At 40.3% G+C, this 27,408-nt stretch overlaps 1 protein-coding gene across 1 annotated transcript in view; it reads right to left on the bottom strand.

Moving 5' to 3' along the window:
- LOC134357391 (uncharacterized) overlaps positions 1 to 27,408 on the bottom strand; it is a 132,091-nt gene that overhangs the window by 19,102 nt on the left and 85,581 nt on the right. Inside the window, exon 3 of the mRNA XM_063068927.1 lies at positions 9,035 to 9,170. Within this exon, the coding sequence (XP_062924997.1) occupies positions 9,035 to 9,155 (121 nt within the window). The 5' untranslated portion in view covers positions 9,156 to 9,170. The remainder of the gene's footprint in view (positions 1 to 9,034; positions 9,171 to 27,408) is intronic.

Genomic DNA, 27,408 nt, shown 5'->3' with positions numbered 1-27,408 from the left:
CCTTGAGCTTTAAAATCTGCCTAACATTCCTTCCTCATTTCGTCTGACAGTATCCTGACACATTGCCTCAACTGCCCATGACAGGTAAGGGTCTCAGGGGGAATGAGCATCTGCTGGGGTACAAATCTGAGAGAGCATGTCACAGGATGTTTCTCCATGAAGAGAGCACTTCGCTCATGTTACCTTCTAGAGTAGCAAAGCAGCATTCATTAAGGATACTATTACCATGTTACTTCCGAAACGACTTTTTGACTATTGACGGCGCTGCCTGTGACAGTCAACCATATTGATGTTTGACCTTTAGGCCATAGACTACAATGATTATCCAATGTTAGCTGATATTTAGGCACAGGTAAACACATCATTCAGATTTGAGCTAAGTGACCAAGAAATAGCAATGCATCAGACTGCCTTTGAAGCAACCAGGGTCTCAGCAGAAGAAAGTAAAAATGGCAATATCTGGACCAGATATCAGTTGCAGGCTTAAGGACTCGAGACTGAATTCTACAATTCACTTTGTTGGTATCACAACTGGTTATTTCTACTGTAAACCATCCACCTGTGACATTGGCGCAGTTTTTGTCTCTCCATTAACAAATCTTGACCTGCTGGGTATGTCCCACAGCCCTGTGTTTTGCAGCTTTAATACTCATTTACTTTTTATTCTCATTCTCTATCAGATCCCATTAATCCACTGTTTGGTTGACCAAAACAGCTCATCCTTATGGCATCCCTGACCTCAGCCATCCTTCCCTCTCACCGCCTTCTCTGGAACTACCTCGTCATTCCCTTATTTTACACAATTTATTTGCTATGTAATTTATAACAATATTAATATTTTTGCACTGTACTGCTGCTGCAAAACAACACATTTCACATCATATGTCAGTCATAATACAATGTCTAAATCCCTCTATTCTCTGCACATTCATGTACCTACTTGAGAGCCTTTGAAATACCCGTGTCATTCTTGTCTCCACTACCACATTCCAGCCATCCACCACTCTGCAAAAAACTTGTCCAGCACATCTCCATTGAACTTACTCCCTTCCATTTAAATGCATGCCCTCTAGTATTATATATTTCAACCCTGGGAAAAAGGTACTGCCTAAACATTACTGAATAAATAGTTGGTCTATTCAACAAACACTTCTGCATTTTTAATTATTCCAAGAGGAAGTATTCAGAATTGTGGTCATTTTTGCATTGTTTTATTCACAGGAAGTAGATCTTTAACATCATTTAGGCATTAATACAACTGTAGTTGGAAGGTCCAGTGAAACAGTGACCACCTGTACAGGTAATTGCCAGGATTGCCTAACAGTGGATTTTGGTTAACTGGGACACATCTGGATGCATACATTTTGGCCCGATTATGTGGTGGCCCCAATTAGCCAAAGTTCCATGGAAATAGCTAAAAACGTATAAAAAAGACAAGCTACGATTTAACTGAGTATTAAATTATATATTTAAATGAAATACAGAACAAATTAGAACACTGCCACTACTACTACAGTACTATAAAACTGTATATTATTTCCAAATAGTTATCAACAGAGGAGTTCATCCAATGTACATTGCTGTGGTCTTTTGATTGACTGTAAATGAACAAGATCAGCACAGACACCCAGTGCAGGTAATGGACTGCCTTCATTGCCTTCCTGCATGAAGCGGTATCAAAACCCAGCAATAAATTCCCTGGCACCTTCTGTAGACACCAGCTCAAGTTCAGGTGGGTCATCTTCAAAACTTTCCTTGTCTTCATATTCCTGCTGCTTTTTGAATCGGAATCTGTCAGCCCAAATGGATAACATAACACAAGCACACACTAGTGACGCTATTTTAAAAACTCATCACGCTAAGCACAGTGTAGTGTCTAAAGGTGACTGACACTAGTTAGAAACTGTTCGGCAAGTTACCTGCCCAAATTAAGTAGCATAGTGTTCCAAACAAACAAAGCAAATCCCAACAATATTTTTTGATTAGTTTTTGATCCATAAGAGTTCTCCCAAATAAGCGGCTCCACAATTAACTGAAATCCATTGTACTTAAAATAATTAGGGCAGACATAATTTATTCAAAACAATCAGCAACTTATTGAAGATTGTTTATTTAAGCCTTCATCTACATCTCCAATTCACAAAGAGTGTCATAATTCAGGGCAGTGATGTCCACCTAACCACATCCAATTATTCTGCTTCAGCTCAGCTTTCCCCTTCACTCCATTCATTAAAGATATAAGCACCATCAAAAGTTCCAAATTCATTCACTGACTCAATCTGAACTGAATCTAATAATGAACAGTAATAATCATTCATGCAGAAACACCCTACAACTCCTTATGGGTTTGTCAAACTATCCAGTGCTCTTATGGAGCATTTCACCAGTCATCACAGTTTTGAAGACCACAAGACATAGGAGCAGAATTTAACCATCTGGTCCATTGCGTCCGCTCTGCCATTCGATCATAGCTGATTTATTATCCCTCTCCACCCCATTCTCCAGCCTTCTCCCCCCACTTTCCTGAGCATCAGGTGAGAGTGAGGGCAACTTCAACTAGCTGTGAGTTTTAAGAGTCTGGTTACCAACGGCATCATCGTGGCATTGGCCAACTGCCATTGGTAGAGTGCTGCATGGGAGGTCGGTTGACAACCCATGGAAGGCTATAAGTTTCTTCTTCAACAAGGCCAATTCTTGTGACTGTACGCTTGGAAAGTAAAGAGTATTTCCCCGGTCCACATTGAATAGAGTGGTTTCCATGATTTGTGCAAAGTCTTGACCTGCTGGCCTGCCTTGTGCCTTTCTCTTTACCCAGCACCCGTTTTCCTCTATAGCCTGTCTCCTTAAAGTCCTCATCTGAGACCAGTGCAGTGGGTTTAACAACCACACCCATAGACAAGAAGCTGTTGAATCCAAGTCTACTGCCATAACTCCTGAAAACTTGTCTACTGGTTGAACCTCTAACGTTTGAGTGATATCTGCCTCTGAGTAGGTACTCACAAAAGTGAGATCTGCAGCATCAAGACTGACTCCTCCTCCTGAGGTGGCAGAGGGGAATCCAAGTCTTCACCACCTAAAAAGTTAAATTATCAAGAGTATTGAGGGATGTGGCCTGTGAAAGCATGTCATGAAGAGCAGATTAACAAGAGAAATAATAGAAGATGGTCAGCATCAGTTTGTGGGCTGAAGGGCCAGGTTCTGTCTATGACTCTGACTATCCCTGCAAGCATCTCCACAGTACCACAGTGCCTCTTAAGACTGTTGTGCCCACAGCTTTATTTTAAAGGGCAAAAGGCACACAGTTGGACTCACATTCTTAGCTAGTGGCTTGCTGTGTGCAAGTTTCTCCTGCAAGAATGGTGTGAGTGTGTAAGTCAGGCTCTCATCTAGTGCTTGGAGAGTGTAATATCATGTTGGGAGATCTGGTGCTCAGTGTGAACCCGGGAATGAGGTAGTGCGATCTGCAAGTGTCTATGACAAGAAGGAGTGGGTGGGTGTGTGTACGTGTGTGTGTCTGTGTTTCCGTGTGTGTACGTGTGAGTGTGTCAGTGTGAGTGTGAGTAGGAGCCAGCTGAAGTGTGATGCTGTGACTGCAGGAGACTCACGGGACACATGGGGAGCAAACTTGAGTAATGCTGGAGACTGAGCAATATGACCAGAGAATATCAGAACAAGTTACAGACCCTTCTGAGGATACAAAACTGCTTTTGGTCATGCTGCCATGGACCTGTAGTCATCACATTGGCCTCCTGTACAATACTTTCTCCTTGATGATAGAATTGTTGCTTAAAGTTTTTCCACCAGCTTGATGGGACAAGATTTCACTTTTCACAGTTGCTGCTGCTCCACCTGTGTGGGACTTGTTGCCCCATATTTGGTCGACTGCGCACATTGCCGATGATAGTAAATGGGAGTATGAAATCGTTCACCAGTGCCCACCAAAACAAAAGCAGTCAACGATCTATGCCATGAAAAATGCCGATCATATGGATTAAATCTGAGGTGCAACATGGTAACTGCAGAGTGCAGCGAGCACCCTGACCTCAGCATGCATGATTTTAAGTGAAATCTAAGTCCCAGGATTTCAGGCTGGAGAATTAGGCTGCAAGAGTTGATGCTTTATATAGATTCTAAAGCATGTGCTAATCTCAAGCCAAACATGTGGAAAATGTGAGGGGGAGAAACTCAATTGCCTTGTAAATAATAGACTGAGTGGACCCCAACTCTCCCAAATAGAAAGTACCACAACCTGCCATAATTTCAGTGGACTCAACATGCTTTGCAATCTCTGATCACCTCAAATCCCACTGTAAAGCTTGCCCATCTGTCAATACCTGTCCATGATGGTCATGTGTAGTGCGTTGGATTTAGTGTGTTAAAATGGTATTTTTTTCATAGTTTAGTTTTCCCTATGCTCGTTTGTACTTTTATATAATCACCTACATATGTGCATGCAATTGTTCAGTGAATTTTTCTGTAATTGCAGTATAGCTGACTGATTCTGTATTTTTCCAGAAGTTTCTCTGCAGTGGGTGCCACACCATTGAAGCTGTCTATTTCATTGATTACTGAGCACTGGAATATCTTGTTATTTGTCTCATCTGAGTTAGCTTTTAATATAAGATGCCCATGACTTCTTTGCTTTTTTGTCTTATTTCTTTGTTTGTTCTTTGTTCTTAAAACACTTACTGTAATAAACAGAGGTAACCAACAAGTTTATGCCTTCTTCTCGACTTTCAAAGAACCTTTGGATCACAAAATCACCAGATACAACAAATGTTACGTTGGAAAACCTCAAGACCAAGGGTCATGCTTTCTTCTCGCTTCTGCCATCAGGTAGAAGGTACAAGAGCCTCAGGACTCGCACCACCAGGCTCAAGAACAGTTTCTACCCCTCAACCATCAGGCTCTTGAATAAAAGGGGATAACTGCACTCACTTGTTCCATCATTGAGATTTTTCCCACAGCCAATGATCACACTTTAAGGACTCTGTCTTATTATCTCAGGTTCTCATTATTTATATTTGCCTTTGCAATTTGATCTGTTTGATTTTCAATTGATCCGGTTATAGTTACAATCCTATAGACTTGCTGAGTTTGCTCACAGGAAAATGCATCTCAGGGTTGTATATGGCGACGTATATGTAATTTAATAGATTTACATTGAACTTGTTGATACTGGACTTTGAAAAAGATGATGTCACCGTGTCAAAAGTAATGGACTGCTGGTTCAATTACATTCCAGATCATTGGATCTTGTTGGAAAAGGCCAAATGTAGGAAGATCCTATTCTGTGCCAGCACCTGAGATTCTTTTTAGAACTGGTCCATTTCAGGACAACACCCTTTAGGCCTTAGATGGAGGTGCAGAGGAGGTTTAATATAATCGTGATGAGTTGTTTTGATATCAGATGGACTTCTGAAAGGGAGATAGAAATAAATTCCAAGGTTTATTTTGTAGGAACATAGAAACAGGAATAGGACTCGACCCATTTAGGCCTTTGAACCTATTCTGTTATTCAACAAGGTAATTTATTTCCCTGTCCTAACCCCATTTTGGTTAATTCCTTTAATGTCCTGATATCTATTAATATGAATGAAAATATCTGATCTACCACAGCCCTTCAAGATAAACAATTCTAAAAGTCATAGTGCTTTTATTGGAGAATTTTCTCCTCAATTAGATCCAAACAACCTACCCTACCATTCCCTAGCTTTAGACTCCTTATCTTTACTTCTTCCCTGTCAAGCTCTCTAATAAGGCCATCTCATATGTGTTTTAAGTATTAGTATACTCAGTCTCTCCTGATATGACAGTAATGCCTTCCCAACTCAGTTCTCTTGCAATAAAAGGCAACATACCAATTCCCTTTCTAATCGTCTAGTAGACCAGCATGTTAATTTAAATGACATTTTAAAAGACAATGAGGTCCCTTTTTATATCAATGTTTCTTAAAATATAGAATATAACCAGAATCAGAATTAGATCTAATATCATCGGCATATGTCATGAAATTTGTTAAATTTGCACAGCAGTACAATGCAATACATAGAAAAAAAATAAAAACTATGAATTACAGTAAGTGTACATATTTATATATAAAATAGTTAAATAAATTAATGCAAAAATAGAAATAAAAAAAGTGAGGTACTGTTCATGGGTTCAATATCCATTCAGAAATTGGATGGAAGAAAGGAAGAAGCTGTTTCTGTATTGTTAAAGTTATGTTAAAATATATTCAGAATTACTGTTCTTTTCTATATGTGGATAACCTCACATATTTCCATATTGTACTCCATTTGTCTTTTTATTACACATTCACTTGCCGATAGCCCCTTGCAGCCTCTTTGCATCTTTATCACTACTCATCCTACTTAGCTTGGTGGCACCAGCAAACTGGAAATGTTGTATTTGCTCCCTCCTAGCTAAATAATTAGTGCAACTTGCGAGCTATGCCTCGCCACACAGTCCTGAGTGCAGAAAGAGTAGGGCAGTGGGCTGAACTCTCACCCTTGAGGGATGCCTGTGTTGACTGTTAGCGAGGTGGAGATGTTATTACTAATCAGCACTGATTGTGGTCTCTTGATAAGGAAATCAAGTATCAAGTTGCAGGAAGAGGTACAGAGGTCCAGGTTATGGATTTTGTTCATTAGTAGTGAGGGGATGATGCTGTTGAACATCAAGCTGTAATCAATCAATAGCAGCCTGAAGCATGTACTTTTTCTATCTGGGTGCTCCAGAGTCAAATGGAGAGCTGGTGAGATTGTATCTGCTGCAGATTTCTGGTTACTCTCATTACTCAACTAGATTCAGCCTTGAGTAACCCCAGTAAATTAGTTCAACATTATTTCCCTATCATAAAGCCATGTTGAATCTGCTCAGTCATATAAGAATGGAAATGATAAACAGAGCCAGTCACCATCTTTCTTCTATCTATCCATTTATCTTAATGCCATCTATTTCAAAATGGGATATAGATCATCAGATGCTCTGGATGTATCATACTTCGGGCTCATTAACCTCTTTAATAATGCCAATTTATTTTCAGTTCTCACTTGCTAAGACCTTTGATTCTTTAGGAATCTTGGAATTTTAATTTTAGTTTTCTGTGAAGACTGCCACAAAGTATTTGTTAAATTCCTCTGCCATATCTACGTATATTCCCCACTATAAATCCTTCTGTCTCTGTAAGGGACCCACATTTGTAAAGGAAACTGGAAAATAATCCAAGTCTAAATAGTCTAGATTGGGAAAATGGATTAATTTCGTAACCTCATTGAAAGTGTTTTTTTTATAGGAAATTGAACATTACATTTCAAGGCACTGGGGAACATGGCAATAATTTGGGAGAAATGTAAAATTATTTTCATTGAAGTATATTAATAATCAGGTTTTATATAAAGAGCTGTGCCATCACAAGAGTTACTTAACCCTGTTAATGTGTGCAATCCTGGTAATTATAGAAAAGTCGGGCATGCTTGATGATAAAACATTGCAATTTACATGCTAAATGGATTTCTACCTCAGTTTCCCTTCCTATGGAAATTTATAAGTGCACTTACAATAAAATAATTCAAAATATGACAAAACATTTAAGGAACAATATTTATCAAAATCAAAATAATAGGGTAAATAATAAGAGCTTAAGATTGATTAGACTGGTTTACAGCTGATCTATTTTCAAATAGTGGTTGTAATGATGGACAGTTGTAACAGGCAAACCTCTTGATTTCAGCTGCACTGTCAAATTCAGGGATTTCAGATACCTCCAGATATTCTCAAACAATTATAATAGGGCAGCTACAGAGTGATATCCTTCTGGACTAGAAGTAGGAGTTAGGTCATATAATGGGCAACAGAAACTTCAATTAATTATCTCCAGTCCAGATTCCCATATAATGGTTATGACCAGGAAGCTGCCAGATTATTATATAAAATCAACTTGTTCACTGAGATCCTTAGGGAAAGAAACATCTGTCCTTAACAGTCCAGCCAATAATGAAATGGTTGACACTTCTCTTCCCCTTAAACCACTGTGCTCCATGAATAGACAATGAACACTGGACTGTAAAGGAACATCTCCAAGTGTCGTTGCTTCCCAAAAGCTATTTAGAAGCAGGTTTGCATTGTGAAGAGTCTGAAGGTAAACAATGTAACAATAATTGTGTCAAGTAGTAGTATGATCTCTTAAACAAGCTTGAAATTTGCATGACAGTAGCACACACAAAATGATGGAGGAGCACACAGCAGGTTAGGGCAGCATTTATAGAAAGGAATAAAGAATTGAGATGTTTTGGGTCAAGATCCTTCATCAAGATATCAGGTTTCATTTCCAGCATCTGCAGAACCTCTTGTGTTTGAGATTTGTGTTACATACAGTATATTTTTTCAAAACACTCAGTTTTGCTGTTTATTTTAAATATGTACATTGGTCGAGTGTGTCAAGGACATGATGATGTTAGATAAGTAAACATTACAGGCACTGAACAGAAAACAGGCATAACGTCTGATGGTTCTAACAACCCTGGCTTTGGTGGGAGTTGGAGAAGCAGGTGTGGCACTTCACTGCAAAAGTGAAATACACATCCGACAATTATAAAGAAAGTTGCTTTGGCTGATATTAATTGTAGGGCCACAGCCCTGCATAATGTGCAAAATGTGTAAGGAAGCTAGTGGGCAGGAGTGGTAACTGAGCTGGGAGCTGGTCAGCTCCTGCAGTGCAAGGGAGTGAACTCCAGGGATAAAGGTGCAAGTGGGAGAATCTGAATAGATATCAATGGGGATGCAGGAGGCAGTGTCTGCACAGCAGAGTCCCTAAGTTCACTCCTACTTTTCAGAAGATTCAAAGTGTTTCTGATTAGCCTTTTCTCCTTCAGTCTGCGGCATACTTCAACTGCATTAGTAATTTAATCTGGCGATTAGCTTCACACTTACTGTAAATTTCTTCCAATATGTTTAATTAGTATGTAACATCATGAATCTCAGAAAATGTTCTATGCAGCATCATCAAGGCTAAAGTTTCCTTAATACATACCAGTATTAGTATACACTGAGTACTTTATAGATGCCACAATCTCATCTTCAAGTATTGTGTCACACTGGTAAGCTTCTGGTTGGTCTTCCTTTTCAACATGGATGGTAGGTTCATTGTCCATAAGAATAGTTGGTTCCTGGCCAGAGGTGAAACATCAGGTTTAAATAGAACTTGTCCAGACAAAGATATAAAAGTAAACATTTCTCAAGCTGATACCCGCTCCCACACAGATGACTTTGGATATATATCCAAGATTGCCTGCTATACCCATTCTCCTGAGTATTTTGGTGAGTAACTGGTGCAGTAAGTAGAGTGTTTGTACTATTCTCAAACTGTCTGAAACAGCAACAAGAGGCAAACTTAGGCAAACTTTGACAAACTTTTGATAGTGTTGCTGGGCCAATTGCCAGATTTCATGATGGTGGTTATATTAAAGAGCCTAGAGGAAAGTGAAAAATGCCTAGAGTAAGCTCCCAAAGCAGGGACACATAAGACCATAAGACCTAAATTTGAACAAATATGGCGACCTTTTATCGAATATTTTCATTTAATTTGATTTATTACTCTTACAAGTTTTTTTTTCCTCGAGGTTTTAGATTTGATCAGAAAGTTTTTCTCTTCTCTTGTTTTGGTTGTTTCCTGAAAATGGACTGCCCAGTCCCTTTTTTTTCGTTCTGTTTGTTTTGTTTTTTTTATATATAGTGTAGAGGGTTTTTTCCCCCTCTATTTAAAACCCATTTTTTTTCCTTTCTCCTTTTAACTGGTAAGAGGAGAATTGTTATTTTCTTTTTTTATTATATATTTTATACTAGTTTAACAATATCTATGATTTTGACAGTGTCTATTTTAATTTTGGTTACTGATGTATATATTTGAACTAATTCTCCTCTTGATTGCATCTATATTTTTTTTTAATTCAATAAAAAGATTAATAAAGAAAGAAAGATCATGAGATCATAAGGTATAGGAGCATAAGTAGGCCATTCATCCCATCGGGTCTGCTCCGCCATTCAATCATGGGCTGATCCCATTCTTCCAGTCATACTCTGCCTTCTCCCCATACCCTTTGATGCCCTGGCTAATCAAGACTCTTTGTGGAAATGGGGAAAATCAATAACCACGTTAATTTCTTTTATGCAGAATATTTACAGTGACAAACACAAGGCAAAACTGTGATCAATGGAGACAAAAACAAGTCTCTCATGCCGTGAGAGACTTGTTTTTATATATATATATATATATCTGTTATCAACAAAATATGTTTCAGATGCACTTCCTGATAAGTAATTGGGAATGCTGATCAACCATCACAACATCTGGTGGGTGCAATGCTGAAATTTTGGTCTCTTAGTGACTCATTTTCCGGATCTCTTTTTAACAACTTATCTGACAGCAATGGCTCATCGACTAAACTAGAATCCCAACCTTTATGCAAAGGGTTGCACATCCAGAGTAAATCAAATAGGGACAAGGAAGGGAGGCTCAAGTAATACAGGTTATCCCCATGTTCTAGGAAAGTTTCTGCTTCTATGAACTGTTCATTGCATGTCATACAGTGCTGCTAGAAAGTTTGTGAACCCTGTAGAATTTTCTCTACTTCTGCATAAATATCAGATTTTCACACAAGTCCTAAAACTAGACAAAGAAAACACAATTAAGTAAATAACAGCAAAAACGTTATACTTGTTCATTTATTTTTTTTGAGAAAAATGATACAATACTACATGTATTTGTTGGAAAAAGTATGTGAACCTCTGGGGTAGTGCCTTCTACAAAAGCTATTTGGAGTCAGGTGTTCCAATCAATCAGATGAGATTGGAGGTGTGGGTTGTAGAGGTGCCCCACCCTATAAAAAGACACAGTCAGGTTACTGACAGAGCCTGCTCTTCCCAAGAAAGATCTGTTTATGTGCAGCATGACTCGATCAAAACAACTTTCAGAAAACCTTAAAGAAGAATTGTAGAGATGCATGAAGCTGGAAAAGGCTACAGAAGCATTTCTAAAGACCAAAGTGTTCATCAGTCCACAGCAAGAGAAATCGTCTACAAATGGAGGAAATTCAGTACTATTGCTACTCTCTTTAGGAGTGGGTGTCCTGTAAAGATCACACCAAGAGCACCTCATGTGATGCTGAAGGAGATGAAAAAAAACACAAGGGTCACAGCAAAAAGACCTGCAGAAATCTCTAGAACTTGCTAAAGTCTCTGTTCACGTGTCCGCTACAAGAAAAACACTGAACATCGAAGGACACCGTGCAGGAAACCACTCCTCTACAAAACAAACATTGTTGCATGTCTCAAGATTGCAAAAGACCACCTGGATGTTTAACAATGCTTCTGAACCAATGGTCTGTGGAAAGATGAGACTAAAGTTGAACTTTTTGGCAGAAATGCACATTGCTATGTTTGGAGGAAAAAGGGAACTGCACACCAACACCAAAACCTCATCTCAACTGTGAAGGACTGGACAATGGCCCAGACGTAGTATAAGCATTTCTGCGCAGGTCTGGAACGGAACCTGAGAAAGCAGCCAGTTTTCAGCGGGAGTCTTTGATTGAACAGCGGCACAAATGTGATAGAAGCATTCCTGCACAGGTCTAGAGGGTAGCTTGAAAAACCCAATGTCCATAAAAGAGAGGTACCGTCTAGTGGAGCGGTTATTGTTGGAGTAGACTGAGCTAGGGTGGTGAAGCTTTGGCTCTGCAAGCTTCGGCGAGAACAGGCGGAAACGACGTAAGAAAGTAAGTATATTTCTTACATCTTTTGTTAAGCTAACTCTTGAAAGAATGGGGGGTATGTCTGCAGGGCCAGTGTTCTGTTCTGCGTGTCAGATGTGGGATTTCCAGGAGACTCCTGGCCTCCCCTGAGATCATATCTGCATAGGTACATCGAGATGCAGCTCCTTGGAAACCATGTTATGGAACTGGAGCTGCAGCTCGGTGACCTTCAGCTTGTTTAGGAAAGTGAGGAGGTGATAGACAGAAACTACAGGGAGGTAATCACACCAAGGCTACAGGAGATAGATAAATGGGTAACTGTCAAGAGAGGGAAGGAAAAAATGTCAGATAGTGGCAAGCACTGTCCCTCTCAAGAATAAGTTCTCCATTTTGACTTCTGTCATTGGGGGGACAACCTACTTGGGGGAAGCAATAGCAGCTGGGCCTCTGGCACTGAGCCTGGCCCTATGGGTAGTGAATTAAAGAGGATGGCAGCAATCACAGGGAACTCTATATTTAACAGAACAGATAGGCTATTCTGTGGTCACAAAAAAGAAACATGGATGGCAGTTTGCCTCCCAGGTGCCAGGGTCCAAATTTACAAACGCGTCCACAATATCCTGTAAAGGGAGGCTGAGCAGCCAAAGGTCACGTAAGTTGGTACCAATGACATAGGTGTAAAAAGGGAGGAGGTCCTGGAAACAAAATACAGGGAGTTAGGAAGGAAGTTGAGAAGCTCAAGGGTAGTAATCTCGGGATTGCTGCCTCTGCTACACGACAGTGAGGATCAGAATAGAATGAGGTGGAGGATAAATGCGTGGTTGAAGAATTGGAGCAGGGGGCAGGGATTCAGATTTCTGGATCATTGGGTGCTCTCCTGGGGCAGGTGTGGCCTGAATAAGAGGGAAGGGTTGCAGTTGAATCCGATAAGGATCAATATCCTTGCAGGCAGGTTGACTAGAGCTGTTGGGAGTGGTTTACATTAACAATGCAGGGGGATGGGAAGCAGTATGATAGAGCTGAGGATGAGCCAGCAGGTTTACAAGTAGATTATGGGTCTAATACGAATGTAAGGAAGGTCAAGCCAATAATTGGGTACAAATGCAGACAGTGTAAAGAGTTAAATTGTACCATAGAGGCAAAATTCAAAAGAACGCAGGACTGAAGGTGCTATATTTAGATGCATGTCGTTTTCAGAATAAGGTAGATGAACTCATGGTGCAATTAGTGATTTGTTGGTATGACATTGTGGGCATCACTGAGTCATGCCTGAAGGTGGTCATAGTTGGGAGCTTATTGACAAGGATTGTATCATTGTATTGAAAGGACAGGCAGGAAGGCATAGGTAATGGTGTGGCTCTGTTGGTAAGAGATGGATTTAGAAAGGTGATATGGGGTCAGAGGAAGTTGAATCTTTGTGGGTGGAGTTAAGAAACTGCAAAGGTAAAAAAATTATTATGGGAATCATATATAGGACTCCAAATAGTAGATAAGATGTGGAGTTGAGATTGCAAAGAGTGCTGGAAAGGATATATAATAAGGGTAATGTCACCATTGTAATGGGGGTCCTCAATATGCAAGGGGATTGGGAAAATCAGGTTGGTGTTGGATCACAAGAGAGGGAATTTGTTGAATGCCTATGAGATTACTTGTTACACGTGCATGTAACGAGAGCTGTATAACTCATCTCCTTTGACACAAGGCCACGAACTTATCAATCACTTCTGCTGTGGACCACCTGGAGGTCCAAGACGCTCTCGTTACATGCACATGCAGTTCAACTCTTTGAGTGATAATGCAGAAAGTTTGACGTTAATAACTCATCTCCTTCTACCTTGGGCCACAAACTTATCAATCACTCCTCAGAGTAATAGAACATTACTATACAGAAAAGGGCCGTCTAGTCCATGTCAACCTGATCTTCAGCCTAGTCCCATCTGCCTGCACCAGGACCATAGCCCTTCCATCCATATACCTATCCAAACTTCTCATAAATGTTACAATTGAACCCGCATCTAGGACTTCTGCTGGCAGCAGAGGAGATGACTGAAGCAAGTACATTAACAACATTTAAAAGTCATTTGGAGAGGTATATGTGTAGGAAATGTTTAGAGGGTTTTGGAGGGTTTAGAGGGTTGTGGCAAATGGGATGCGTTTAGATGTATATCTTGGTTGGCATGGACCAGATGGGCTGAAGGGCTTGTTATTGTGCTGTATGAGTGTTATTTTAAAATTAATTAGTAGTTCTAGCTTTATTAGTATTATATTTAATATTTAATATTATTGAGCATCAACTTTCAATTTCATTAGCAGATTTGATCACTAGTGAGCACAGGGGTGGGCCCTCACCAGATATCAAAGCCATCTTATTGCCCAGGGCCCAAGTTCGGTCTTGATCCCCTCCGCAGAATTCTATCATTTTCTCCCTGATAGTATGAGTTTTCTCTGGGTGTTTCATCTCATATAACCATATAACAATTACCGCACGGAAACAGGCCATCCTGGCCCTTCTAGTCCGTGCCGAACTCTTACTCTCACCTAGTCCCACCGACCTGCACTCACCCCATAACCCTCCATTCCTTTCCTGTCCATATATCTATCCAATTTAACTTTAAATAACAACATCGAACCTGCCTCAACCACTTCTGCTGGAAGCTCACTCCACACAGCTACCACTCTCTGAGTAAAGAAGTTCCCCCTCATATTACCCCTGAACTTTTGCCCTTTAACTCTCAAGTCATGTCCTCTTGTTTGAATCTCCCCTTCTCTCAACGGAAAAAGCCTACCCATGTCAACTCTATCTATCCCCCTCATAATTTTAAATACCTCTATCAAGTCCCCCCTCAACCTTCTAAGTTCCAAAGAATAAAGACCCAACTTCTTTAACCTTTCTCTGTAACTTAGGAGATGAAACCCAGGTAACATTCTAGTAAATCTTCTCTGTACTCTCTCAATTTTGTTGACATCTTTCCTATAACTCGGTGACCAGAACTGTACACAATACTCCAAATTTGGCCTTACCAATGCCTTGTACAATTTCAACATTACATCCCAACTCCTATACTCAATGTTCTGATTTATAAAGGCCAGCATACCAAAAGCTTTCTTCACCACCCTATCCACGTGAGATTCCATCTTCAGGGAACTATGCACCATTATTCCTAGATCCCTCTGTTCTACTGCATTCTTCAATGCCCTACCATTTACCATGTATGTCCTGTTTTGATTAGTCCTACCAAAATGTAGCACCTCACATTTATCAGCATTAAACTCCATCTGCCATCTTTCAGCCCACTCTTCTAACAGGCCTAAATCTCTCTGAAAGCTTTGAAAACCTACTTCATCATCCACAACCCCACCTATCTTAGTATCATCTGCATACTTACTAATCCAATTTACCACCCCTTAATTCAGATCATAAACATATATATGATAAACATTGGACCCAGTACAGATCCCTGAGGCACACCACTAGACACCGGCCTCCAATCAGACAAATGGTTATCCACCACTAGTCTCTGGCGTCTCCCATCCAGCCACTGCTGAATCCATTTTACTAATTCAATATTAATACCTAACGATTGAACCTTCCTAACTAACCTTCCATGTGGAACCTTGTCAAAGGCCTTACTGAAGTCCATTTAGACAACATCCACCACTTTAACCTCATCAACTTTCCTAGTAACCTCTTCAAAAAAATTTGATAAGGTTTGTCAAACATATCCCAAAGACATAAAACTTTGCTAAATGGCCACTTAAATTATGTCTTTGGGTGGTTTAATGGCAATAAGAATCGGAGATGAGTTAATGAACATGTATGAGGGAGGTTCAATTGCAGGGCTATAGGAAGGGAAATGGGATTATAAGTTTGTTTCCCAGGAACAATGCATCAAAGACATTATAATTGAGAAAATGAAATGATAGGTCTACCCCAAATATTGGAAGTTTATCAAAAATGAGATGATTCACTCCATCACACGCTCATCTTATTGGTAAAGAATTTCACTCTGTTGACAATGAGCAAGAGTTAACTCTGTTAACTATGAGAGAGATTTCTTGTGCTCTATTTTTCTCATGTTTGCAAAGGCTAGGTTTAGATTCCACACTGCTGGCCTTAGATTGTAATAACTACCCGACTGTGTAAAAATTAGTGTCCAGCACATTCTGATTCAGCAGTCCTTCAAGAGATGACAGGATTTGTAGGGCTGCGCTTACCATCCTGCTCTGGAATGAAGAGTCACATTCATGGCATCTCACAGTTTACCATTACGATTTTTGGAATTATAAGGAAAATTCACTTGTTTTCTCACAGAAGAGGAGAAAATTCTGAAGGTGCAATGTAGTCCTGGTTATTCTTGTGTGGCCCAGACAGCTAGTCACACCTCCTATTAGTTCATTCTGTGGCTTGTTGATGAGGCAGCTAGAGACATTTCCCTGTAGAACCTGTGACATGGTTCATTATAATTTTGTTCTAAAGCATTTTCCCAAATGAACTGAAACTCATACATGTTTAATGTTTACTAAAATCCTTCATTTCCTTTATTGCCTGCAACTGGGTCCAGATCAGAATTGAAACAGCAATCAGTCTCACCATATGCCTCTCCTTCCCATCTCCAATCACCCACTGATGTACTGTATTTTAGCCTTGGCCAGTTTAACACCTTATTAAAAAATGAACAGTGCAAAGTCATTTCATCTACCAATAGTTTCTTGTTTGGCTATCTCTTTCCAAAATCTAGAAATTATATTGGTTTTTCCATATTCTACTGAAATTATAGAGCAATAAATAAATTCTCTTTTTTTAAAAAGAAAGGAATGCATGGACTAACTTGTGGATGTTTTGTATTCAAGAGTTGTATTTTAAATTATTTTTATAAAGACACGGGAGTCCTAGTGCAGGATACTCTAAAGATTATCTTGCAGGTTGAGCATGTAGTAAGGAAGGCAAATTCAATGTTAGCATTCATTTTGAGAGGACTAGAGTATAAAAGTGAGAGCATACAGCAGGATGGGGCCGACTGTCAATACCACCAAGACAGAAGTGGTTTGCAAATGGAGTACCAGTGTCCCACCCACTCTACCTGCCTTCACTGTTGGTGATGAAAAGCTGTCAGTAGTGCCATCTTTCAGATATCTGGGGAGCATTCTCTGAGGATAGCGGTATTGACAACGACATCCAGAGCCGCATTAAACAGGTATCGGCTGCCTTTAGGAGACTTCGGTGTAGAGTCTTTCAGAACAGGAGCCTTCTTCTCTCCACAAAGGTCACCGTATACCAAGCGGTCTGTGTCACCACCCTCCTTTATAGCTGTGAAGCTTGGGTAACCTACAGCCGTCACATCAAGTCTTTGGAGCGCCTCCACATAAGTTGCCTCCAGCACATCCTGGGAATTACCTGGCGTGAGCGGATGCCTCACACTGAAATACTAGTAAAGACCAACTGCAGGAGTATTGAGACCATGATCACCCAATGTCAGCTGCAGTGGCTGGGGCACGTGATAAGGATGCCCCCATGTCGGCTACCCCGCAGAGTGTTATACGACCAGCTACATCATGGTCGACGCTCAGCTGGAGGGCCTAAGAAGCGCTATAAGGATCAGATGAAGAATGCTTTAAGGAAGTACAAGATCAGACCTGAGGACCTGGAGGAGGAGGCTGCTGCTGCTGACCGTACCACTTGGCGACAGCTGTGTAGGGACGGGTTCGTATTCTGGAGATGGAAAGACCAACCAGAAGACAGCAGAAGAGAGCCAGGAGAAATGCAGTCATGGTTGCCATCAATACCACCAATACTACATATACATGTCCCACCTGCAATAGAGCTCGTGGGTCCAGGATAGGACTGTATAGTCATCAAAGATCTCACCATTAAAGGAGTGGACATCGTCATTGGTTTTCGATGGACAACCGAAGAGAATATAAAAGCAAGGATGTAATGCTGATGCATTACATTTGGAGTACTGTGAGCAGTTTTGGGCTCCTTATGTAGGACAGGATGTGTTGGCATTGGAGAAGGTCCAGAGTAGGTTAACGAGAATAATCCCAATAATGAAAGGGTTAATGTATGAGGAGTGTTTGATGGCTCAGGGTCTGTACCCACTGGAGTTCAGAATAATAAGGAGTGATCTCGTTTATACCTACTGAATATTGAAAGGCCTAGATAGAGTGGACATGGAGAGAATGCTTTGATTAGTGAGAGTCTAGGACCAGAGAGTGGAGCTTCAGAACAGCAGGACATCTCTTTAGAATAGAGATGAGGAGAAATTTCTTTAGCCAGAGGATGGTAAATCTGTGGAATTCATTGGCACAGACAGCTGTAAAGGGCAAGTCATTGGGTATATTTAAAGCAGAGTTTGATAGGTTCTTGATTAGTAAGGGATTCAAAGGTTACAGGGAGAAGACAAGGGGATGAGGTTGAGAGGGAGAACACGTCAGCCATGATGGAATTGCAGAGCAGACTCAATAGGCTGAATGGCCTAATTCGGCTCCTATGTCTTATGGTCTTATGTATTTTTGTTAGATCAAAACTATTGGCTATTTCTGTGTCCTGCTTTATTTTTCATTGTAATATTGGAGGAGATAATTTTTATTATTTTTGTTATTTGTACAATTTGTCTTTTGCACATTGGTTGTTTATCAGTCTTGGTTATTTATAGTTTTTCATAAATTCTTCTGTATTTCTTTATATTCCCTGTAAATGTCTGCAAGAAAACAAATCTCTAGTATATAGTGACATATACATACTTTGATAATAAAATTTACTTTAAACTTTGAGACTATTGTAGGCTGAATGGTGTATCAAGCCAATGCTCTGAGCAATTACATTCCTCAATTTATTTCCCTGTGACATACTCACTTACAAGTTTTAACTCTCCAATCACCTGTCTTCAATAGAGGAATTTACAAGAGTTGTTTGACCAACAACCAGGTCCTGGAGGTGTGGAAGGAAACAGGAACACTGTGTGGTTATAAGGAGAATGTGTAACCTCCACAAACATCAGAAAAGTAATGTTGAAACTTTGGATTCCCCTATAGCATCCTGGCATTTTCCCAGTGTAAGTCACAGACAGCTCTAATGGCATTAGAAGGTCATGCAGCCTGCTTCCTCCACTGCAGCACAATGTTGGGAGTGTGAGCCTTTGCAGCACAAAGTTCCACCAGGGCAGCCCATCCTGCAGGGAAAGCCCAGCCACCTGAGAGAATATTGTGTCTCCGTCTCACCCTTCATTTTCCCTCAGTCTCATGGGAGTTTTTAAATGCTGCTGTATGATTGTGCCATGAACAACGTTCTTCCAGGACTCAGCTCTGAGCTGAGAAGCTGAGAGTTCAGAGGGGATGCACAGGCTGTTAATTTTCATAGAGAATGGCAGGTGCCTGGAATGCACTGCCAGGGGTGGTGGTTGAAATGAATACAATAGTGGTATTCAAGAGGATTTTACATATGGACATGAATATGCAGGGTTAGATGGATTTGGAATTCATGCAATCAAAAGGGATTTGTTTAATTTGGCATCATGCTTGGCACAGACATCACCGTCTGAAGAGTATGTTCCTGTCCTGTCCTACGTTCTATGCAGTTATGATGTGAAAAGTACATCCAGATGGCATTTTGCCTCTCAGGTGCCAGAGTCAGAGACGGTCAGATTGGTTCAACAGCATTATAAAGGGAGAGGGTGAGCAACCGGAAATCGTGGTACATATTGGTGCTGACATCATAGGTAGGAAGTGGGAGGAGGTTCTCAAGTGAGAATAGAAGGAGCTAGGTAGGAAGCTGAAAAGCAGGACCTTCAGGGTAGTAATGTCTGGGCAGCTGCCTGTGCCACACACCAGTGAGGGTAAGAATAGGATGGTTTGGCAGGTAAGTGTGTGGCTGAAGAACTGGTGCAGCGGGCAGGGTTTCAGATTTCTAGCAACACTCACGACACGCTGGAGGAGCTCGGCAGGTCGGGTAGCATCCATGGAAAAGATCGGTCAACATTTCAGGCCGGAACCCTTCGTCAGGACTTGGTGAGTTCCTCCAGTGTGTTGTGAGTGTTGCTTTGACCCCAGCATCTGCAGTTTATTTTGTGTTTCAGATTTCTAGATCATTGGGATCTCTTCTGGGGAAGGTATGACCTGTAAAAAAGGACAAGAGGAACCAATATCCTTGCAGGTAGGCTTGCAGAGCAGTCGGGAATGATTTAAATTAATATGGCAGGGGGATGGAGACCGGAGTGCTGTGGCTAAGGATGGGGCACTGTGAGCAAGGATAGGGATATAATAAGACAAAATTGCAGTTAGTGGGATAAGTTGAAGTGTAACATGGGGGCAACATAGAAATGGATGATGAATACAGGACTGAAAGTGATCTATTTGAATGCACCCAGCATACAGAATAAGGTAGGTGATCTTGTTGTGCATTTAGAGGCTAGCAACTATGACATTTTGGGCATCACTGAATCATAGCTGAAAGAAGATCATAGTGGAGAGCTTAACATCCAAGGATACACATTGCATAGAAAGACAGGCAGGTAGGCAGAGTGGGTGGTGTGGCTCTGTTGGTAAATTTAAATCAAATCCTTAGAAAGAGGTGACGTAGGATCAGAAGATGCAGAATCCTTGTGGGCAGAGGTCAGAAACTGCAAGGGTAAAAAGATCCTTATGGGAGTTAAATACAGGTCTCTGAACAGTACCCAGGATGTGGGGTACAAATTACAACAGGAAACAGAAAAGACATGTAAAAAAAGGCAATGTTATGATAGTCACTGGGGATTTCAATATGCAGATAAATTGGGAAGATCCAGTTGGTGCAAGAAGGAAATTTGTAGAGTGCGTATAAGGTGGCTTTTTCGCAGCTCGTAGTTAAGCCCACTAGGGAAAAGGCAATTTTGGACTGGGTGTTGTGTGATGAACCAGATTTGAGTAGTGAGCTTAAGGGAAAGAAACTCTTAGGAGGCAGTGTTACGGTGCAGTAAAGGGTATTGCAGAGGCATGAGAGAGGAGCTGGCCAAAGTTGATTGAAAGGTGATACTATCAGGGAGGTCGGCAGAAAAGCAATGGCTGGAATTTCTGGGGTAATTCGGAAGGCACTGGATAGATACATCCCAAAAATGAAGAAATATTCTAAAGGGAAGATGAGGCAACCATGGGCGAAGAGAAGTAAAAGACAGCATAAAAGTAAAAGGTAGAGAATATAACAAAAATTCGTGGAAAGTTAGAGAATTGGGTAGCTTTTAAAATCCAACAGAAGGCAACTAAAAAAAGACACAAGGAGAGAAAAGATGAAATATGATGTAAAATTAGCCAGTAAAATAAAAGTATACCAGAAGTTTTTTCAGATATATAAAGAATAAAAGAGAAGGTGAGACTGGACATTGGACTGCTGGAAAATGACACTGGAGAGCTGGTAATGAGGTACAAGAACTGGCCGACAAACAAGTATTTTGTGTCAGTCTTCATTGAGGAAAATACTAGCAGTACGCCAAAATTTGAGAGAGTCGGGGCAGAAGTGAGTGTTATTGCTTTACTAAGGAGAAGGTGCTTGGGAAACTAAAGGTAGATAAGTCAGCTGGATCAGAGGGACTTACAGAAAGAAGTAGCTGAATAGATTATGGAGGTGTTACTAATGATCTTTCAAGAATCACTAGAAGGACTAGAAAATTACAATGCCACTCCACTCTAAGATGAAGGGAGTCAAAAGAAAGGAAATTCTAGAAATTATAGATGAGTTATACCCGACTTCAGTGATTGGAAAGATGTTGGAGCATATTTTTAAGGATGAGGATTCATGGTTACTGAAGGCACATAAGTCAGCATGGTTTCCTTCAGGGGAAATCTTGCCTGACAAATCGGTTGGAATTCTTTGAAGAAATACCAGACAAGATAGACAAAGCAGTGCCGGTGGATATTATTTATTTGGATCTTCAGAAGGCCTTCCACAAGGTGCTGCACATGAGGCTGCTTAACAAGATAAGAGTCCATGTATTACAGGAAAGATACTAGCATGGATAGAAGATTGTCTATCAGGAGACAGAGTGGGAATTGAAAGGGCCTTTTCTGGTTAGCTGCCAGTGACTAGCAGCAGAATTTGATCCTCTCCTTTTCACGTTATATAATCAATGATTTGGATGACGGAATTGATGGCTTCATGGTCAAGTTTACAGACAATCAAAGACAGGTGGACAGACAGTTAACATTGAGGGAGCAGGAACTCTTTGTTCAGGACTTAGACAGATTGGGAGAATGGGCAAAGAAGTGGCAAATGGAATACAATGCAAGGAAATGTATGGTCATGCACTTTGCTGTAAGTAAAGGCATGGACTAATTTCTAAATGGGAGAAAATGAAAAATTCAGAGGACTTGGGAATCCTCGTACAGGACTACCTAAAGGTTAACTCAAAGATTGAACTTGTAAGGAAGGAAAAATACAATGTTAACATTCATTTCAACAGGACTAGAATACAAGAGCAAGAATGTGATGCTGAGGCTTTATAAGGCATTGGTCAGATGACACTTGGAATACAGTGAGCAGTTTTGTGCCCGATATATAATACAAGATATGCTGGCATTGGAGGGGGTTCAGAGGGGGTTCACAAGAATGATTCCAGGATTGGAAAGGCTAATGTATGATGAGTGTTCGATGGTTCTGGGCCTGTATTCACTGGAGTTTGGAAGAATGAGGGGGAATCTCATTGAAACCTAGGACTAGAGGGCACAGCCTTAGAACAGAGGGATGTCCATTTAGACAGAGATGGGGAGGAATTTCTTTAGCCACAGGGTAGAGAATCTGTGGAATTCATTGCTACAGATGGCTGTGGGGGCCAAGTCATTGAGTATATTTAAAGTAGAGGTCAATAGTTTCCTAATTAGTCAGGGCATCAAAGGTTACAGGGAGAAAACAGGAGAGTGGGATTGAGAAGCATAATAAATCAGCCATAATGGAATGGTGGAGCAGACTCAATAAGCGAATGGCCTAATTCTGATCCTATGCCTTATGGTTTCTCAGTTGCAAGCAGCGCAATGGTATGGTAGCTACATGTTCTGCATACATCTCTAGTCAGAACTGCACAGATAAAGATTTTATCTTAAGAATTGTTATTTTTTCACCAATTTCATCAGGATTTTATGAAACCATGATATTGACCAATGGGTCTACAACAGAATTATTCTCAGTGAAAACTGGTGTCAAGTAAAGTGGCGTCATTGTCCCAATGGTATTCTCGATCTTTTATGTTATGATACTGAATTTCATTTTTAACAAAGATGCTGCAGGAGTGAAACTAAGCTTCAGAACTGAGAACTTGCTTGCCGTATGACAGCCACATGACAGAACTAAAGATACGCAAACCTCAGCCGTCACGATATTTGTGTTCGTAAAGACTCAAAGGCCAAGTATCTACACATTATTGACATTTACACTGAATTACTCATGAGGATGGGCCTTATACTCAACATCTGTAAGGCAAAAGTTGTGTATCAGCCTACCCCTCCTACATCACAGTACCGTCCAAACATAAAAGTTTATGGCAAGACTCTGAAAAACATGACCACTTCCTGTCTGGAACAATTTAAGTAACGTATTTTTTTCTCCATTTTTCTGACAAATGGGTAAGCTTAAATTTTCCATGTCATACTAGATCTGCAATGTGTTTGCCCATTCAATCTTAAGTTATCTTGAAGCCTGTCTGCATCCTCCTAACAGTTCACGATCTTACCCAGTTCAGTGTTGTTAACAAAATTTTAAAGTTTTACATTTGAATCATCAACATAAATGCCGTATCCCATGGCTTACTGCTTACCCGCCCCCCCACAAAGGACTGAAATCCTGTTTGACAACCACTTTGCCATCCATGGTAATCAGTATCGGAATTAGAATCAGGTTAATTACCACTGAACTATGTTGTGAAATTTATTGTTTTGTGGCAGCAGTACAAGGCAAGACATAAAAATTACTGTAAGTTAAAAGATAAATAAGTAGTGCGAAAGACGAATAATAAGGTTCATGTGTTCATGGACCGTTCAGAAATCTGATGGCAGAGTGGAAGAAGCTGGTCTTAGAACATTGATTGTGGGTCTTCAGGCCCAGATTGTAGCCCCTCCTCAGAGAAGGTAACACTAAGAGGGCACGTTTATTTATTTTTAGAGTTACAGCACGGAGCAGGACCTTCTGGCCCAATGAGCCACACCACCCAGAAACCCAGCTACATTTAACCCTGAGCATCTTTCATGATGGTTGCTGCTTTCTTGAGGCACCACCTCTTGAAGATGCCCTCAATGGTACAGAGGGCTGTGCCCATGATGGATCTTGCTGAGCCTGTAAGCCTCTGCAGCTTCCTGGGTCCAAACCAGGCAGCCGTGCAACCAGTCAGAATGCTGTCCGCTGTGCATGTGTAGAAATTTGCTACAGTCTTTGGTGACCAACCATATCTCAAACTCTTAATGAAGTAGAGCTGATAGTGTGCCTTCTTTGGGATTGCACTAATGTGCAGGACCCAGGATAGATCCCCTGAGACGTTACAATATATTACCACAATCCCATGAACTTTTAATTTTGTGCACTAAGGTAACTATCTAAACAAAGTGATCCAATTTACAAATATGCTTGATATGCAGTTAGCTTTTAACAGATAGTAATTGCTTGGTTCTGGCTCTGTTACTAGGATCCTTTATTAGCCAATTTTTGTTTTTCTTCACTGAGCTTCATTTAGAGTTTATAAACTCTGAATTACTGCTTGATTGGAAGCTTGACAACTTCTGTAATTGGAAAGGAAAATTGATAAAACATCTACATGAAAAGTAATGCCCTCAATCTAGCTCTGGATTCTGCTGTATATACTGTACAGAGTATTTGTTGAAAATTAACTTGTAAATATATTCACTTTGTGTCTGCTTATTCATTTGACTTATAACAAAATGTTTCGCATTTCAAGGTAAAATATGGGGACAAGTCATGCAGATGTTTTATCAGTTCTTCCGTTTCCAAGCCTATGTAATTCTATAAAGAAATTTGAATACAAGACTGGCAGAGATTATTGTAAATTAATGTCTGATCATTAGCTTGGGTGTGCTATATTTCCCCAGTCACCAAGGGCAGGTGTGTTAATTCTTACGGATGTGGAGAGAAAGACTCAACATGAATTTGGGCCAAAACAATGAAATAAAATACATCCAGAGTATAAAGAGTACGGAAAGGTCAAAAAAGTGACACCCTTCATGACTGTTAATTAATGCACAAGTTCTTTTGGGTGACCATCGCTGTGGCCTTCTAACTCCAGTTGGACTGAGTTCAAGCCCTATTCTTGACTTTCTATTATATAATCCTTGCTCATCCTTAAGAGAAAACTGCACTGTTGAAGGAGTTCAATTTCAGATAAAATAGTAAATCAAGCCTTTGTTCTCCTTCTCAGTAAGGACACCCTTACTGTCCTTACTGACCACTGGTAGGCAAGACTAGAACTAAGGGACATAGCCTCAAGATTCAGGGGAGTAGATTTAGGATGGAGACGAGAAGGAACTGCTTTTCCCAGAGAGTGGTGTATCTGTGAAATTCTCTGCCCAATGAAGCAGTGGAGGCTACCTCAGTAAAGATAAGGTTGAATAGATTTTTGCATAGTAGGGGAATTAAGGGTTATGGGGAAAAGGCAGGTAGGTGGAGATGAGTCCACGGCCAGATCAGCCACGATCTTATTGAATGGTCGAGCAGGCTCAACGGGCCAGATAGCCAACTCCTGCTCCTATTTCTTATGCTCTTATGTTCTATGTTCTCATGTGAATGTTACTATGTACTCAAAACTAATTGAAAAGCAATAAGCCTTCTGATCCAATTATTATTCTATCACTACCAAAGTTACAACATATTACAATTGTTCTGAGGAAACAAAAGCTGCAAAATAAGCAGATTTTTTTTTTTTAAGATTTAAAACATGAGTAGGAATTCATCCAAAGTCCTTTGTAGTAAATGTAAAGTTAATGGAACCAAATTTCCGAAGCAAATTATGACATGTATTTGCTAATGACCACTTTATTAGGTACACCTGTACACCTGCTCATTAATTCAAGCATCTAATCAGCCAATCATGTGGAAGCAACACAATGCATAAAAGCATGCAGGCATGATGGAGGATCAATTACCATTCAGACCAAACATCAGAATGGGGAAGAAGTATGATCTAAGTAACTTCGACTGTGGAAAGATTGTTGATGCCAGACAAGGTGGTTTGACTATCTCAGAAACTGCTGATCTCCTGGGATTTTAACATACAACAGTCTCTATAAACCAAGGGTTCCCAACCTGGGGTCCATGGACCCCTTGCTTAATGGTATTTGTCCATGGCATAAAAAAGGTTGGGAACCTCTGCTGTTAATAGGGTTTATAGAGAATACTATGAAAAACAATCATCTAGCGAGTAGCAGTTCTGTGGGCGAAAACGCCTAGTTTATGAGAGAGGTCAGAGGAGAATGGCCAGACTGGTTCAAACTGACAGGAAGGCAACAGTAACTCAGATAACCACACATTACAACATCTCTGAATCCAAAACACATCAAACCTTGAAGAGGATGGGCTACAGCATCAGAAGATCATTAGCATACACTCAGTATCCACTTTATTAGATACAGGAGGAGCCAAATAAAATGCCACTGAATGCTTATTGCATAGTAGTGTAAGTAAAAAGAGGAATTTCTGTCTCCTTGGTCCTCCGCACACAATCATAGGTGAAAATACAATTTCTGATGATGCAGCCTCAGGGTAAATTTTCATGGCTAGCCTCTTCTGACTCAGCATCGTCTCCAAATTACTAACATAAAAATTATGTTCATTGAAGTATGTTTAACTCCACATAAATAGGTATAGTAACAACTTTGGATATTAAACTAGGATACGGATAAGAAATACCCTATAGCTTCAATAATGAACTAATATTTTTCCTTAGCTTTTGGTCTTGCCCATCAGAACTAAAGCTTAAATGGTAATTTACTGACTCATACATGGGAGAAAATCTCCTAAATGAAATGGACAAAGAAATAACATTTTTCTGATTTTACATGCTTTATATGGGCACTTTGATATTGGTTTCTGTGGTCTTTCCTTTCATTTGTTCATTATACCGAGCCTTTAAATAAACATTGAACATGGTGAATGCATCAGTTCTGAATGCTCAGAGAATGATTTGGATCCCACTTGTATCTGAAGTAAGCATTCAGCATAGGACATAGACTGATGCTGGAAATAACAAATGTCTGATCATGAGTGCTCCAGGTGCAGTAATACATCAACCTTGTTCAGAACCAGCTTCAAAGTCAGTCTGGTAATCTGCAAAAACCATCTTGGAAGGACTTCCTGATGTGATGATTCCAAATGATAAAGAGCAACTATGTCATCTTCTCAAAGTCCAAAGGTCCTAATTAGAGACTGCAGGAAAATATACACCGGGGTCTCAGTGCATGATTAACCAGTGCCCATCTAACCTGGTGCAAGATGCACATTAAATTCATGGTCCCATCTCATTTTCAGGATTTCAGTGCTGGACATGCTGCTTTCAGCATGTATTCCGGGGTCAAGTTCATGACTGGCTGAAACCAGCTGAATCTATCTTCAGCCCATTGAAGGGCTACATCTCTTAAAGGGGAAATGGTCACAGTTTATACATCTTTATGGCTTTGCATGTAAAAAAACAAATGT

Source organism: Mobula hypostoma, chromosome 2 (assembly GCF_963921235.1).
Source record: "Mobula hypostoma chromosome 2, sMobHyp1.1, whole genome shotgun sequence".
Lineage (NCBI taxonomy): Eukaryota > Metazoa > Chordata > Chondrichthyes > Myliobatiformes > Myliobatidae > Mobula > Mobula hypostoma.
Note: the sequence above shows the minus strand (reverse complement) of the source record. Positions and strands in the feature narration are given on the sequence as shown.